This window comes from Hypanus sabinus, chromosome 16, assembly GCF_030144855.1.
Source record: "Hypanus sabinus isolate sHypSab1 chromosome 16, sHypSab1.hap1, whole genome shotgun sequence".
Lineage (NCBI taxonomy): Eukaryota > Metazoa > Chordata > Chondrichthyes > Myliobatiformes > Dasyatidae > Hypanus > Hypanus sabinus.
In genome coordinates this window covers 77,067,956-77,085,181 of record NC_082721.1, presented here as the reverse complement: position 1 = coordinate 77,085,181, position 17,226 = coordinate 77,067,956, and the positions used below count along the sequence as shown (strand labels likewise).

General features: G+C 46.6%; 1 protein-coding gene across 1 annotated transcript in view; it reads left to right on the top strand.

Moving 5' to 3' along the window:
- LOC132406466 (adhesion G protein-coupled receptor L1-like) overlaps positions 1 to 16,561 on the top strand; it is a 693,646-nt gene extending 677,085 nt beyond the window's left edge. The window contains exons 21-25 of the mRNA XM_059992184.1: positions 1,722 to 1,850; positions 3,490 to 3,586; positions 11,574 to 11,702; positions 14,671 to 14,688; positions 15,632 to 16,561. Of these exons, the coding sequence (XP_059848167.1) occupies positions 1,722 to 1,850; positions 3,490 to 3,586; positions 11,574 to 11,702; positions 14,671 to 14,688; positions 15,632 to 16,371 (1,113 nt within the window). The 3' untranslated portion in view covers positions 16,372 to 16,561. The remainder of the gene's footprint in view (positions 1 to 1,721; positions 1,851 to 3,489; positions 3,587 to 11,573; positions 11,703 to 14,670; positions 14,689 to 15,631) is intronic.
- The last annotated feature ends 665 nt before the right edge of the window (positions 16,562 to 17,226 follow it).

The following is a 17,226-nucleotide window of genomic DNA, read 5'->3' as shown; positions in this document are numbered from 1 at the left end:
AATCCCATCTATTATTCTCCCCACGTTCCCATCAACACCAGCCAAATTCTGCCACTCACCCACGTAGCCGCCAATTGACTTACCAATCTGCACGCGCTTGGGATGTGGAAGGAAACCGGAGCACCTGGAAGAAGTCCACGGGACCACGCACAGACCTCATAGACGGCACCAGATGGAGTTCAGGGTTGAACCCCAGATCACTGGCTGTCCAGTGGCAGATTTACTTCACAGACTGCGAGTCGGCGCCTGGCAGAAATGCCAATAATGTGATGAATGGAGATGGTTCTGCAGCCTCTAACCAACCTGGCGTGCCTCCCCAGCAACCCCTCACCAATATAAAGAGCCTCATTGCACCAACAATCGTTCCCCTCTTCCAAGGATAACATGTCCCTGGCTACCTGGGGCCAGGTTTCTTCAAATGCTAGCCGTTGGGCTGGTGGGCAGGTGTGGTGTCATGCCCAGGAGGCGGCAGGGTACCAGCGTGCAGACTAGGTGCCAGGGTCTGGCTCTGGGGGGGTGACACAAGTAATAACTTTCACCACTGGCCCACTTCGGAAGCTCAGGGATTGCAAAATCTTTGAAGGAGGCAGCAAGATCCACCCCTGCCACCCAGAGAGGAGGCAGAGGGGCAGCATACAGAAACATCAAGTGATATTGGATAATCCCACTCCTTACCCTCACCCCAATCCCCCACCCCACCCTAATCCCCAGCTCCACCACATCCCTTCACCCCTACCCCATCCAAACTCCACTTCTGCGTTCCAAGCGAAATGGACAGAACCAACCTCCTGCCCCAGTTCCAGCAATTATTTAGACCTTGTAGGTCAGTTCTACTTCTCTGCCTTTGGTTCCACGTCCGTCTTCATCTAAACTCGAATGAAAATCCATCAGCCACCATTTTGGAATTTTTAGTTGCCCTTCTCCCAGATGCAATCGCTCTTTCAGAAGTTGTTCGTGGTTTTTCCTTGTTTGAAGTTCCATAGACTCTCTCCTGGGCCCTTTCCTGAGAAGTAGTAGACTCTCTGTGTCATTAATTCCTTCTTATCAATTGTTCCCAATTTTTTATGCCATTGAATCCTACCAATACCCAAGGTATCCACGGACCCCTGCTTTACATCAACTGGAATATTTCAGTGAAATCATTCTTTAATTCTATTTACTCAAGGGATTTCAGGATGAATTTATGCAATTTTTCTAAACACTGACCAGCTTGACCTCAGTGTGTATAGGGAGGAAGAGATTAAACAAAGGTGCTGGAGGAATTCAGCAGGTCCAGATGAAGGGTCTTGACCCAAAATGCGGCTGTCCATTTCCCTCCATAGATGCCACCTGACGCGTTATATTCCTCCAGTGACTTGCTGTGTTGCTAAGGAAGAAATGAGTTCTGTGCATTAAGAACAGGCTACAGCGGTGGGATAATCCGGGTTATGACTCCAGGACAGAAGGTTGAAGTTGACTGTAGGTGGTTGGGGGAATGTGGGCTTGGAGATTTTCAAACGAAGTTGTAGGCAGAATTGGTCAGGAAAAAAGATAGCAGTGAGAATGGAAAGAGAGGGAGCTGGAGAAAACGGGTGGGGAACATTTGTGTCCTGGATGTTGAATCCCGCTGTGCCATTCCCAGATCCAGCAATGCAGAGAGGGCAATTATCCACGGGACGCGGTGGTGGTATCAGCTGGCTATGCCCCTGTCACCTCTCCCTCTCTCTCCACTGCCTCCACAGGTCCACAAGGAATACAGCAAGTGCTTGCGGCACGCCCACTGCTGCAGCCGCCCTGGGGCCGGAGTCTCCCACAGCAACCTGAAGACCTCCACCATCCGGAACAGTAGCCGGTACTACACTGGTACTCAGGTACAGAATGCTGCAGCAAGCAGGAGGATGGCGGAAAAGGTCATTGTTTGACACGGTTGTCTCCAGTCCACGTTGTGTGGTTGTCCGTTTTCTCAGACGATTGGATCTTCTGTGATCGGGCTGCGGGTACAAATCTTCCTAAACAATGTATTTCATCAGAGACGGGATCACTGACAAGACTGGGTTTAACCTCACCCCCATGCCATCCGCCTACTTTATTACCCCTTCACAGCTGGTTGGTAATTGTATTCAGCCAGAGCTATCCCCTAACAGTGTCATGCCCACAGTCCCTTGTGTGTGAGCAATGGCATCTCCCCACACAGAACCCAATCCCAAATAACATGTGCTGACCCCCATTCCTTCCTCTAGATTCCCTCCCCAGCCATGAAATCCATCTCCAACCAGACTAATGACACCAGTAGAGAAGTAACTTGGGATTAGTGACAGATAGGTTCTACAGGTTCTACTGGGATAGTGATTCTTCTCATCAGATACTGTCCACCCTTCTGCTCGAATTCCATCTGGTTCAGTCAGCAGTGCAGTCCTGCTCTGTTATTGGCTGCAATGTACAGCCTTGCGACTGTTAATCGGTGGATCATTCAGCTCTGGGGAGGCGATCCGGCCCTTGGTCTGTGACTGAGAAGGTAGTTTGGCCCTGGGACTGACTGGGGAGGCAGTCCGGCCCTGGGACTAATACTGGGTGAATGGTCCAGCCTTCTTTCTGTTTCTCTAAGAAACTCCCGTTTTGAGCCTGGAGCTGGTGAGCTGGAACACGGGAGGCCTATGTGGCGTTTATCCATCTCGGGCTCACGGCCTCCAGCTTGGTCCAACCGGACCTGGTTATGCTGCTTTGTGGAGCTACCCTCTATCCAACTTAGCTTTCTCGTTAAGCAGTCTCCCGGAGCCATCGTCTGAGAAACCGTGTCATGTGTCTTGTCCCTGTTTCCCCTCTCCACGCTTCAGCAGTGCAAATCTGTCTCTGTTCTGGCTCCGTGCTCTGCTTGTCCTGCAAATAATTCCAGGAGCGTTAGGCATTTGACCATGTGCCTGTAAACCAGGTTTACTGTCATCACCTCTGTTCTTGCCCCAGGGACTCGAGCGTCCAATCTCGGCTGAATAGTCGGCGATGTTCATTCGGGGGTGGTATTCAAATAAAACATGGAACCCTGCAGACTCCAGGTTAATGGTAAAGATCCCAGGGCATCATTTTGAGGAAAAATGTGAGGTTCTCCCAGGTGGCCTGGCCAGAATTTTATCACTTAACAGCCCATCTTTCTTTATCACGTTGTTGTTTTTGAATTAGCCTGTGGACAAATGTCCTGGAGGCTGACGACACTTTGGAGGACTCCATCAGTTGTCAAGGCCTTTGCGCCTTTGTGGTCATGAACAGCTCTGTCGTACAGAAAGCTTCACAGATCCTGCTGTCACTCTAAATTTTCCCAGGAGGCTCAGTGCTGTTCCTCCATCCGCAGTCTCCATTATCTGTGGAGGTCGGGGTTTTCTGGGTGCAAGTGGGCCCCTCCTCGGTTTGTGTAGTGCGGACCGTTAACCTGCGACACCTTTGTCTTCTGTGGTTGTGTTTTGCCCCTCCGCCAGCACTTTGCACTTTCAGCTGACACCCTCTGACCTCCACTTGCAGAGTCGGATCCGGAGAATGTGGAATGATACCGTCCGGAAGCAGTCAGAATCTTCCTTCATGGCAGGAGACCTCAACAGCACTCCCACCCTAAATCGAGGTGATCATCCAACTGCTCTTGCATGTTGGGCTTCAGGGTTCCTGTATATGTGGGGCTGGTGATCGAGAAAACAGTACATCTGCAAGGCATTAGACCCATCCCAGTGGTGCCTGTGATGCTGCTATGAGTAAGTTTTTGCAGTCAAAAGTCAAGCATATACATGCACGAGTGCAATGAAAAGCTTGCAACAGCATCACAGGCACCCGGCATTAGAGGCACAGTGGTCACAAGAAAAAATATAAGCATAAATCATCCAAAGTTATGCAAGAAAGGACGCAATAACAAAAGAAGTCCGTTTTAGAACGAAGTGGTCATTCGTGTTGCTATAATGAGGTAATGACTGGGGTTATGTGGCTTGTTTCAACAACCAAATGACTGAAGGGCAGTAGCTGTTCTTGAACTAGGTGGTATTTGTATCAGTACCTCATGTTCATTTCTGTCACCCATCATAGGATGTCAAGGCTTCAGAGAGGGTGCAGAAGAGGTTTACCAGGATGTTGCCTGATTTAGAGGGCATCTGTAATAAGGAGAGGTTGGACAAACCTGGATTGGTTTCTCTGGAGCAGAGAAGGCCAAGAGGAGATCTGATAGAGGCTCATAAGATCATGAGAGGCCTGGTTAGAGTAGACAGGCTATATCTTTCTTTTCCCGGGGTTGAAATATCTAATACTGGAGGACTCGCGTTGAAGTTGAGTAGGGGTAAGTTCGAAAGAGACGCGCGGAGCAAATTTTTCTTTGCACAAAGAGCAGTGGCTGCCTGGAATACACTGCCAGGGGTTGGGGTGGATGCACATATGACAGGGTATTGAGAAGCTCTTAGACAGGAACATGACTGTGCGGGAGGTGGAAGATTTGGATATTGTTTAGGCAGATGGGATTAGTTTATTGGGCACTTGATTTAGTTTGGCAGAGCACTGTGTGCCAATGACCTATTCCTGTGCTGTACTGTTGCATGTTCTATGATGCAGGACCGGACGTCTGTAGCTTCTGTCCAATGGTAGGTGCAAAAAGATTTACTTGTTTATATATTTATTTACTGGGATGCGGCGTGGAATGAGCCCTTCAACCCTTTGAGCCATGCTGCTCAGCAATTCCCCAATTTAGTCCTAGCCTAATCACGGGACTATTTACAATGACCAAATAACCTACCCACCAGCACATCCTTGGACTGAGGGAAGCAGACAGAGCACACAGAGGAAACTCACACGGTCACGGGGAGAACATACAAACTGCTTGCAGGCAGCAGCGGGATATGAACCCAGGTCGCTGGCACTGTAAAGAGTTGGGCATGGATGGTGGGGGTCTTTGATGATAGATGCTGCCTTTTTGATGCACGTTAACAAACCAGAGGCGTCTAAGCCCGTACCCTGAACCTTTTGAAATTGGCGCTCCTTAACAGTCTCTATAAATGACTTGTTGATTAGTTGCATGAGAGGTAAATGTTGAGGATGTGAGGTAAATGTCGGGGATGAGAGGTAAATGTTGAAGATGTGAGGTAAATGTCGGGGATGAGAGGTAAATTTCGAGGATGTGAGGTAAATGTCGGGAATGTGAGGTAAATGTCGGGGATGAGAGGTAAATGTCGGGGATGAGAGGTGAATGTCGAGGATGTGAGGTAAATGTTGGGGATGTGAGGTAAATGTCGGGGATGAGAGGTAAATGTTGAAGATGTGAGGTAAATGTCGGGGATGAGAGGTAAATTTCGAGGATGTGAGGTAAATGTCGGGAATGTGAGGTAAATGTCGGGGATGAGAGGTAAATGTCGGGGATGAGAGGTGAATGTCGAGGATGTGAGGTAAATGTTGGGGATGTGAGGTAAATGTCGGGGATGAGAGGTAAATGTTGAAGATGTGAGGTAAATGTCGGGGATGAGAGGTAAATTTCGAGGATGTGAGGTAAATGTCGGGAATGTGAGGTAAATGTCGGGGATGAGAGGTAAATGTCGGGGATGAGAGGTGAATGTCGAGGATGTGAGGTAAATGTTGGGGATGAGAGGTAAATGTCAGGGATGAGAGGTAAATGTCGGGGATGTGAGGTAAATGTCAGGGATGTGAGGTAAATGTCGGAGATGAGAGGTAAATGTCGGGAATGTGAGGTAAATGTTGGGGATGTGAGGTAAATGTTGAGGATGTGAGGTAAATGTTGGGGATGAGAGGTAAATGTCGGGGATATGAGGTAAATGTTGGAGATGAGAGGTAAATGTCGGGGATGAGAGGTAAATGTTGAGGATGTGAGGTAAATGTCAGGGATGAGAGGTAAATGTTGAGGATGTGAGGTAAATGTTGGGGATGAGAGGTAAATGTCGGGGATGTGAGGTAAATGTCAGGGATGTGAGGTAAATGTCGGAGATGAGAGGTAAATGTCGGGAATGTGAGGTAAATGTTGAGGATGTGAGGTAAATGTCGGGGATGAGAGGTGAATGTCGAGGATGTGAGGTAAATGTCGGGGATGAGAGGTAAATGTCGGGGATGTGAGGTAAATGTTGGGGATGAGAGGTAAATGTCGGGGATGAGAGGTAAATGTCGGGGATGTGAGGTAAATGTCAGGGATGTGAGGTAAATGTCGGAGATGAGAGGTAAATGTTGGGAATGTGAGGTAAATGTTGGGGATGTGAGGTAAATGTTGAGGATGTGAGGTAAATGTTGGGGATGTAAATGTTGAGGATGTGAGGTAAATGTTGGGGATGAGAGGTAAATGTCGGGGATGTGAGGTAAATGTTGGAGATGAGAGGTAAATGTCGGGGATGTGAGGTAAATGTCGGAGATGAGAGGTAAATGTCGGGAATGTGAGGTAAATGTTGGGGATGTGAGGTAAATGTTGAGGATGCGAGGTAAATGTTGGGGATGAGAGGTAAATGTCGGGGATGAGAGGTAAATGTTGAGGATGTGAGGTAAATGTCGGGAATGTGAGGTAAATGTTGGGGATGTGAGGTAAATGTTGAGGATGTGAGGTAAATGTTGGGGATGAGAGGTAAATGTCGGGGATGTGAGGTAAATGTTGAGGATGTGAGGTAAATGTCGGGGATGAGAGGTGAATGTCGAGGATGTGAGGTAAATGTTGGGGATGAGAGGTAAATGTCGGGGATGAGAGGTAAATGTCGGGGGTGTGAGGTAAATGTCGGGGGTGTGAGGTAAATGTCAGGGATGTGAGGTAAATGTCGGAGATGAGAGGTAAATGTCGGGAATGTGAGGTAAATGTTGGGGATGTGAGGTAAATGTTGAGGATGTGAGGTAAATGTCGGGGATGAGAGGTAAATGTCGGAGATGTGAGGTAAATGTCAGGGATGTGAGGTAAATGTCGGAGATGAGAGGTAAATGTTGGGAATGTGAGGTAAATGTTGGGGATGTGAGGTAAATGTTGAGGATGTGAGGTAAATGTTGGGGATGTAAATGTTGAGGATGTGAGGTAAATGTTGGGGATGAGAGGTAAATGTCGGGGATGTGAGGTAAATGTTGGAGATGAGAGGTAAATGTCGGGGATGTGAGGTAAATGTCGGAGATGAGAGGTAAATGTCGGGGATGTGAGGTAAATGTTGGGGATGTGAGGTAAATGTTGAGGATGCGAGGTAAATGTTGGGGATGAGAGGTAAATGTCGGGGATGAGAGGTAAATGTTGAGGATGTGAGGTAAATGTCGGGAATGTGAGGTAAATGTTGGGGATGTGAGGTAAATGTTGAGGATGTGAGGTAAATGTTGGGGATGAGAGGTAAATGTCGGGGATGTGAGGTAAATGTTGAGGATGTGAGGTAAATGTCGGGGATGAGAGGTGAATGTCGAGGATGTGAGGTAAATGTTGGGGATGAGAAGTAAATGTCGGGGATGAGAGGTAAATGTCGGGGGTGTGAGGTAAATGTCAGGGATGTGAGGTAAATGTCGGAGATGAGAGGTAAATGTCGGGAATGTGAGGTAAATGTTGGGGATGTGAGGTAAATGTTGAGGATGTGAGGTAAATGTTGGGGATGAGAGGTAAATGTCGGGGATGTGAGGTAAATGTTGGAGATGAGAGGTAAATGTCGGGATGTGAGGTAAATGTTGAGGATGTGAGGTAAATGTCAGGGATGAGAGGTAAATGTTGAGGATGTGAGGTAAATGTCGGGGATGTGAGGTAAATGTCGGGGATGTGAGGTAAATGTCGGGGATGTGAGGTAAATGTTGAGGATGCGCTCTCTGACTCTGCCAGCATTTATTCCACATCCCTCTTTGCTACTGAACTGAACAGTTCAGCAAATCATTTAAGATTCATTTGAGGAATTAAAGTGACAAATAAGCATAGAGCATAGAACAGTACAGCACAGGAACAGGCCACGTAGCTCACAAAGATACGCCGAACTAGTTAAAAACCAAATCAAAAACAATCAAACGCAAATCCCTCCTACCTACACCATGTCCATACCCTTCCATCTCCTATGCAGTGGTGTGCTGGGGCAAAGGCATCAACACGGGTGATGCCAACAGGCTCGATAAACTGATTAGAAGGGCTGGCTCTGTTACAGGAGTCAAACTGAACACACTGAGGCTGTGGTAGAACAAAGGACCCTACGGAAAATCTGGTAATTCTGGACAATGTTTCTCACCCTCTGCATGCCACCTTGGCTGAACAGAGGAACATTTTTAGTAATAGACTAAGACAACTGCACAGCTCCAAAGAGTGTTATATGAGGTCATTCATACCCTCAACTATTAGGCTTTATAGTGAGTCAACCTGTAGCCAGGGAAGTGATGACTCCTTCCTGTTAGACTGTTTGAGGTAACTTATTTTTTATTCTTTCCTAGTTCTCTTCTAATATTTGTATATTTATATATCTCTGCACTTGTAATTCTACTGTGACACTGTAATTTCCTTTGGGATCAATAAAATATTTATCTATCTAATGTACTTTCCCTACCACCATACCAGGCAGTGCACTTCAGGCATCCATGTCTGTCTGAGTTAAAGAAACTTACCCCAAGTATCCCCTTTGAACCTACCCCCTCCCACCTTCAGTGCATGCCCTCTAATGCTAAACATTTCATCCCTGTTAAATAGATACACCCTGTCCACACTATGCCTCCCTTAATCTTACAAACCTTTATCAGATCTCTCCTCAGCCTCCAACGCTCCAGATAAAACAAACTAAACCTGGTGGTGATTCTTCCCTGAAGGATTTTAATGAGTACAAATGGGTTTTACAACAGTCCAGTCGAATTCTGATGTTTGTTTTTAATCCTCTGTTTATTTATTAATTTGGATTGAAATTCTGACATGTTTTTGCTCCATGTCTCTGAGATTCAACCCAGTAACTTAAGCACCACATTACTCATAGCATGAAAGTTTAAAAGGAAATGTTTCTCATTAAATTACTAGATCCACCAACTCAATTACACTAATCAGTGGCCAATATAAATGTTTTAGGATTCCAGGAATTCATTCAGCTCCTCAGACCTTTCCTGCCATCCAAGACTAGTCTGTATCTTCAACTGCTTCAGGCCTGTAACTCTTAATAGGCAAGTGATTCTGCAGATGCTGGAAGTCCAGAGTAACACAGAGAAAATGATGGAGGAACTCAGCAGGTTAGGTAGCTTCTTAGAAGAGAATACACTGTTGACATTTCAGGATGAGACCATTGAGCGGAACTGGAAAGGAAGAGGGAAGGAATCTAAAAGGAAGGAGGGTGGTACCTGAAGGAGGTGATGGACAGGTGAGGAGAAGGGTGAGAGAATAACCAGAATGGGGAATGGAGGAAGAGAGAAGTTGGGGGGGGGGCAGGGTAGAAATTACCAGAAGTTAGAGAAATCGTTGTTCATTCCATCAGGTTAGAGGCTACCCAGAAGAAATATGAGGTGTTGCTCCTCCAACCCTTATTAATCAGGCTACAGATTAATCAGAACTGCTTTGGAGTTCTTTATAATTTTTGACAGTCCCCCATTCCCGAATCTAAAATGTTACCTCAAATTCTTATATTTTCCTGTTTAACTTGGCAGTGATCCCTTCTCAGTTTAAAGAAGGAGATCAGTGAGGCTTCAGCTTTTGAATCCAATTCTGAAGCTTAATAAGTGTAACGATCTCTTTTCTGAAATTGGCCTCAGTTGCAAAATATATAGGGGAGGGCTCTGGGTTTCTATGATCCTTTGTGAAAGTAAATGTGGGGTGACTAAGTCACAGGGAAAATTATTGAGGGGTGAGGATTATTCTAGGAGCCTAAGAGAACCTGATGTACAAAATTACTTCCCTCTACATTGTAAGACAATATAGAAATAAGTTCTTCATGATAGCAGTCTTGACCAGCAGAGATCAGATTGTGTATCTCTGTTCTGACTCTTACCACAGAGTTAAGATCAAATTTGGGAGGATACACACATGTTCTCTCTGTGAATGAATGGGTTTCTCCTGTGTGCTGCCTCCTTCCACCTCCCAAAGTTATCCGGTTTGCCACTGTAAACTGTTTCAATAACATAAGCAAGTGCAAAAATCCAGGGGAAGTCCGTGGGAACGTTGGGAGGAAAAATAAGATGAGTATAAATAGTTGGCTGATAGAAGAGCCTATTTCTGTACTATATCTCTATGACAAAGCTCTTAATCATCTTAAAGGTTACACCTCAATGAATGAATGAATGATCTTTATTGTCATTATACATAGATACAATGAAACTCTGTTTGGCTTCTTCTCAGGCAATTAAATAAAGCGGTAGATAAAAACAAGCCAGTAATAGAAAAACAGTATTAAATAGATAAGTAGCAGAAAATAAGTTGCAGCAGCACCAGAATATCACAGTAATGCACAAAGTGCCGTTAGTGCAAGTATTTGAGTCCTTGTGTGTGCATGTGTGTGCTCACAGTTTCAGTCATTGCTCAATGGGAGTGGTGTGATGGAGGCCACAGCTCTGGGGTAGAAGCTGTTCCTCAGTCTATTTGTTCTGGCTTTTAGTGTCCTGAAACTTTTGCTGGACGGCAGTGGGTCAAACAGGGAGTGGCCAAGGTGTGTGGAGTCTCTGGTTATGCTGATTGCTTTCCTCCTGAGTCTGCTGGAATAGATTGTGTACTCAATCTGCTGTACTCAATGGAAGACATTTATGTGGCAGGATCTCATTAACCCATTCAGCTCCACTATCATTCCAGTGCACTTGGAAGTCACTGCACTGACTCTAAGGCTAATATTTGTCACCAGTTCTTCATCATCACTTGGTCAAAATCCTGAGCTCCTTCTCCAACAGCACCTTCACCTGAAGAACGGCAGTATTTCAAGCCTGAGACTCACCCTCCACCTTGAGGGTGCACAATAAATGCTGCACTGCCAGGCATGTCCCTATCAAGTAAATTTTTTTTAGGGCAGCCAAGTATAATCCATTAATTACTTACTTACGTCCATCACCCCTACTTGGCCACCAACAGTAACTCACCAGAGGGCTTTTTATGGAATGGGATTGCTAGCCCCACACCCAACCTACCTCCTCTCGCAGACTGTCCATAGTGGAGCTTATAATTCCATTGTTTACATTTTTTAAAAACATCAACTAAAGCATCATTGATCTACTCCTATAAGGTGAGAAGGATCACTGCCAATTTAAAGAAAACACATAAAAAGCCAAGGTAACATTTCAGATTTGGGAATGGGGGAGGTCAAAATTTATATTAAAAAAGTGTGAAAATAGAGAGCCTGATTAATAATGGAAAGACTTTGAATGACTTGAAGCAGGCTTAGACAAGAAATGTTCAATGTGGATAGATTTTGACTGAAATTTAATGAGGAATGTGTGGTGAAGTATTGCAAGAAAAGATTAATAAAAAAGCAATCCAAAAGATGAGACTTTGGGAACAGCAGATAAACAAGGGGATTTAAGATCTCATTGAAAGAAAATGATGGATGAACCTATAAAATTATAAGTCAAAGCACGCTTACAATTTTAATCAATCAATGTGTTTGCATTCAAGTGGGTGTATGGATGTTGATCATTGCATCCACCATTACCTCCTCCTGTCTAAGATGTCCAATCTCTTTTCCCCTTCATAGGAACGATGGGTAATCACCTACTGACCAATCCTGTTCTGCAGCCTCGATCCGGCGCCAGCCCTTACAACACACTGCTGGCAGAATCTGTTGGGTACAATGCCCCCTCGCCCACAGTCTTCAGTTCTCCAGGTTTGGAATGAAATTTTAGTCCCTGTTCACAGCCCAACCACCCAGCCACACAGGGCCAGAGTTCAAGGTGTAACTGAATCGTGTAAGCTGACGAGTGTAGAAGTTGGTATGTTATGTTGCAATAGTACAAGATGTTGGTGAGGCCACACTTGCAGTACTGTATTAAGTTCCTTTTCCCCTACTACAGCAAAAATGCCCCTAAGCTGGAAAGAGTGCAGAGGAGATCTATGAAGGATTTGAGAGATTGAGTTATGGAGAGAGGTTGAGCAGGCTGGGACTGTCTTCATTGGAGTATGAGGAATGAGAGGTGATCTTGTAGCGGTGTACAAAATCATGAGGGGTATAGGGGCGATGAATTCATTCAGCCTTTTTCCTGGGTTTGGGGTGTCAAGAACTAAATGGGTTTAAGGCGAGAAGTGAAGAGATTTAATAGGAACCTGAGGGGCAACTTTTTCATCCAAATAATAGTCAGTATATGGATTGGTCTGCCCGAGAAAGTGGTTGAGAGGGTGGCCACCATTCCTATAGAGTGGCCATCCTTCTGCTGTCTGCTTGAAGATTCCTACAGCCACGTAATGAATGGATGTACTAACAGCTTGGAATTGGGAAACCCCATTCTAACCAAGACGCCTCAGTCAGCACCTTTCATCGCCCAGACCTCTTCCAGCTAGGAGAACAACGACAGCAACACGGGGAACACCACCACCTGGAAGCTGCGCTCCATGCTGACATAGAGAGATATCATTGTACCTTCACCTCCACTGGGTGAACATCAGCCTTAAGTGCTATACCTGCCCATACGACCTCCCTCACCTCCATTCAGGGCCCCAGGCAGTGCTTCCAGATGAGGCAACACTTCACCTGCAAACCTGCTGGGGTCGTCTATTGCGTCTGGTTTTCCTGATGCAGCCTCCTCTACACTGGTGAGGTCTGTAGTATATCAGCGGACCACTTCATTGAGAATCCTTCCCACCGTCCACCACAACCAGGACTTGCTGATGGCCAGACATCTTAATTCCGATTCCCATTCCTGTTCCAACGTGTCGGTCCATGGCCTTCTCTTGTGCCACCCTCAGGGTGGAGGAGGAACACCTTATATTCCATCTGGGTAGCCTCCAACCTCAACACAAAAGTACACTGCAGATGCTGTGGTCAAAGCAACATGTACAACAAGCTGGAGAAACTCAGCAGGTCGGGCAGCATCCATGAAAATGAGCAGTCAACGTTCCCTTCGTCAGGACTTTATGAGTGGAATGAATATCGATATCTGTTTCCTGTAAATACATTTCCTCCTCCCCCACCCCACTGCTCCACACCACTACCACCCTCTATTCCCCACTCTGACCTTTTAACTCTTCTCACCTGCCTGTTACTCCTCCTTCCCTTTCTCCTATGGACCACCCTCCTCTCCCATCAGATTCCATCTTCTCCTGCCCTTGACCTTTCCCACCCACCTAGCTTCAGCTATCACCTTCCAGATAGACTCATTCCCCTCAATACCCTCCCCGCCCCACCCTTTTATTTTGTCATCTTCCCTCTACCTTCAGAGTCATGAAGAAGGGTTTTGGCCCGAAACGTCTAGTCTGTCCCAAGAAATGGGGCCTGATCTGCTGAGCTTGTGTGCGTTACTTTGGATTTCCAGCATCTGCAGAACTTCTCGTGTTCAAAGTGTATTTATTTAGTTTTATTTACTTATTTAGAGATATTTCCAGTCCAACAAGCTGCACGCCCTATCAACCCGCATTTAACCCTAGCCTAATCACAGGACAATTTACAATGACCAATTAACTGATACGTCTTTGGAATGTGGGAAGAAACCAGAGCAGCTGGAAGAAGCCCATGCATTCACAGGAAAGATTTACAGCCTTCTTAGAGAGGACGCCAGATTTGAACTCCAGCTGTAATAGCAGCGCGCTAACCACAAAACTACAGTGGCGCCCCAAAAATTGTAGAATCCTCTCCCTGAAACCATTGTGGGTATAACCCACACCTCAAGAACTGCAGCAGTTCAAGAAGGCAGTCACTGCCACATTCTCAAGGGCATCTAAGGATGGGCAAGTAAATGCTGGTTCAGCCTGCAATGCCCTCATCCCTTAAACCAGGGGTTCGTAAACGGGGGTCCACGGACCCTTTGGTTAATGGTAGAGATCCATGGCATGAGAAAAAAAGGTCAGAATCCCCTGCAGTAAACAGGTATATTTTCAAAAAATTCTCATTGCTATGTCATGTTTATCCCCACTCCACCTCTTTCACTGTTCTTCCAAGTTGGCTTCCACTTGACCTTGGGCTCAAGCTTGTCAGACTGAGTCTGAGAATTGCGGATCCAACTCCCACTTGATTCCACTGTTCAGTTTGGTAGTAGTGCTGCCCTCAGTTGGATGTGAAAGGGTGACGTGTGTGAAGTCGTAGCTATTCCTCACTCCACATTGCCAGAACAGGTGATCAGGCCATGCACGTACCACATTGCTGTTATAAATTCTTTCTGCGGATAAATTGACTGCCCTACATCGCACAGTAGGAAACCTGCAGATGTAGCTGAAAGCAATTTGAGGAACACTGGGTGTCAAACAGGAGTCTTCAATTCAGAATAAGTGATCCATGTAGCTCAATAAAGAGATGCTCTCTTTAACCGTGAGAAGGAAGATTATTGAGGCTGTCGAGTCTTACAGTGGGCAGCAGTCCCCTGCTGTGTAACAGGGACCCTAGCGGGCTATGGTTATTAATAATCTCTGTTCCTAACATTGCTGGGACATTGACAAATAGCTAACTAATTAACAATGGCTGTCTTAGCACTCAATCTGTCTGTGTTGATGATTAACAATTATCACCAGTGATAAGCATGTGCCTCCTGCTAAAAAATATTTACATTTTCAATTAATGCTCTGATTAAACGCCTGATTGAATGTGACTTTGTTATCTCAATGCTTGTTGTCTCCTTTTCTTCATTTCTCCACATGCTTCCATGTAGGGACCTACAGAGAGACAAGTACGCCAGTTAAGCTTGCATTACCTTGATGAATGTAAATGTTTCACACTGTGAATTTAGACGTTTGTTAGTTTTTTTTTCAAATTACCCTTTTTTAGCTTGCCTCTTCAGCAGCATTGAGTTTCACCTATTAATTGATTTATTGTGTGTCACACACTACATAAGACAAACCAAAGCTGGATGCCAAACTCAGGGCAAATACCAAATGGCAGCCACAAATTCTCACAAACTTTATCATCTCTCTGACATATCCCCACTCAATCAGATTAACAGAGAAGGGCATGGAGGAATCAGACAAGTAGAAGGCAGTCAATGGACTAGGTTGAGTCAGTAAAGTCAGAGGTTCCACAGTCAAAGGACGTTAAAGTTAGTCAGATGATCAGGTTAAGTCAGAAAGATGACAATCGCAAGAATACATTAAGTCGCTTAGATAGAGTACAGTCACTGGGTAAGTCATAGAGAGAAGAGTCATGAGATTGAGTCAGATGGACTAGGCTAACTGGACTAGGCTAAATCAAAGAGAGAGCAGTCACCAGGTTAGAATAAAGCAGAAAATGGTAACTAACTGAGGTTATGTCAATTAGATGCAGGTCAGGAGCTAGACTAGGTTAAGTTAAAGAAAATGAGCAATATCTAGATGAGGTTAAGTCAGTGAAGATGAGATCTTCAACGGAAAACTGATTTGCATCAAAAGAATAGCAAGCAGACTTCTGCAGGGTGCTGCCCCTTCAACTGAACTCCGCTTATGACCCCTGAAGTTGTGGCAGGGAGATATCTGCTCTGTTTACCACTGTCAGCGGCAGCCCTTCTCTGCGGGTCGGGGGTGGGGGCGGGGGGTTGGTCGGGCTGGGGTAACCTAATCCAGGTGAAAATAGATGTGAATGGTGCAATCAAGTGATTTAAACACAGCTTTGAGCAAATGGCTGTCTGTGGTTGGTCCTAGAGCACTCGGTCAACATGACGAGGGATCCGTGCGCGGTCGACACTCTACCCCTGAACGGCAACTTCAACAACAGCTACTCCTTCCGAAACAATGACTTCGCCGCGGAAGGCACCCCGCTGGCTGACTGCCGCCGCAACCTCAGCGACGCCGCCTTCGAGAAGATGATCATCTCTGAGCTGGTCCACAACAACCTGCGGCCCGGTGGCAAGAGCCTGCCTGGGGAGCAGGGCGCACCAGTCAGTGGCGGAGGGGGTGCCACCAGCAGCGAAGATGATGCCATCGTCCCCGATGCCCCCTCCCTCACCCAGGAAGACAACATTGAGATCGAGCTTATGTACAAGGCGCTGGAGGAACCCCTGCTCCTGCAACGAGCCCAGTCCCTGCTCTACCACAGTGACCCCGAGCTGGAGGAGTCGGAGAGTTACACTGCTGAGATTACAGACGGGCTAGACGGCCAGCTCCAGTCCCCAAACAGAGACTCCCTCTACACCAGCATGACCAACCTGAGAGACTCTTCCTACCCTGACAGCAGCCCGGAGGTAGTCGGGGAGACTGCCCCTCAATCCCAAGGCAATGATGAGATGTACTACAGCACCAGACCCAACCTGGTGTTTAGGAGCCAGCTACAGGCCTACTATCAGTCCAGGAGAGGCAGCAATGATGGCTACGTGGTGTCGGTTGACGTGGACGGTGCAGTGTCGGAGGGTGACGGACAAATGCAACTGGTAACCAGTCTCTGAAATGAAAATTGGGGGGTGGGGGCAATTCACGGACCTGGGTAGAGGGTGCCCTTGGACCTGCCAGTAACATAGGGCTGTGATTTGTACAGAGGACCAACCCTGGTTGGAGCAGGGCTGCTGGTCTTGCTTTGCTGTTGGATGTATTGGACTGTATGAACCCTTGGGATCATCTGTTAGATAAACTACTACCTCCAGCCAATTTCTCCCAACCTCGGGTGGAACTTGGTGAATTGGGATCATCCCTAGTTCCACTAAAGGTGACTGAGAATTCATCAGCGCTTCAATGGGAGTGAAAGGGTGGTGGTGGGGGTGGGGAGGAAAGGTTGATGTAGAGCAGCCCTGCCATCACAGGCGAACTGCCAGTCCCTGCATTCACATCTTGGTGTGACTCAGAAGCCAGTTGAAAGTGGCAAGATACTCAGCGCTAAACCTGAAGATGCCTCTCAGCTTTCAAACTCCCAAGAAGTTGACCAGCCCTTGGGGGAAAACAAACAGCAGAAATAATGCAGCCTTTAACACTGCCGGCTGTGATGTGTAATCAGGAACAGGCATTTAGCATCAGCTGACGATGTGTGCGGGATTATTGGAGTCTTAAGCTATAAGTTCTCTCCAAACTACATCAGAAGAGGCTTGGACCACAGCTTTATGATCTCTCTCAGTAGATGATCCAACAGATAACTATCTAGGCACAACATGCGGGGTCCTCTCGCTGCAGAGCTGTCTGGGATCCAACTCCAGTTGGAAGACCCTTGTGCCTCCATTGCTGGTACTGCCATCTCACTGGATCTCAGATACCCAACTCACGCCCCCCCCCCCCACTCCTCATGGTGAAGGAGGAGGACAGGAGGATGGAGG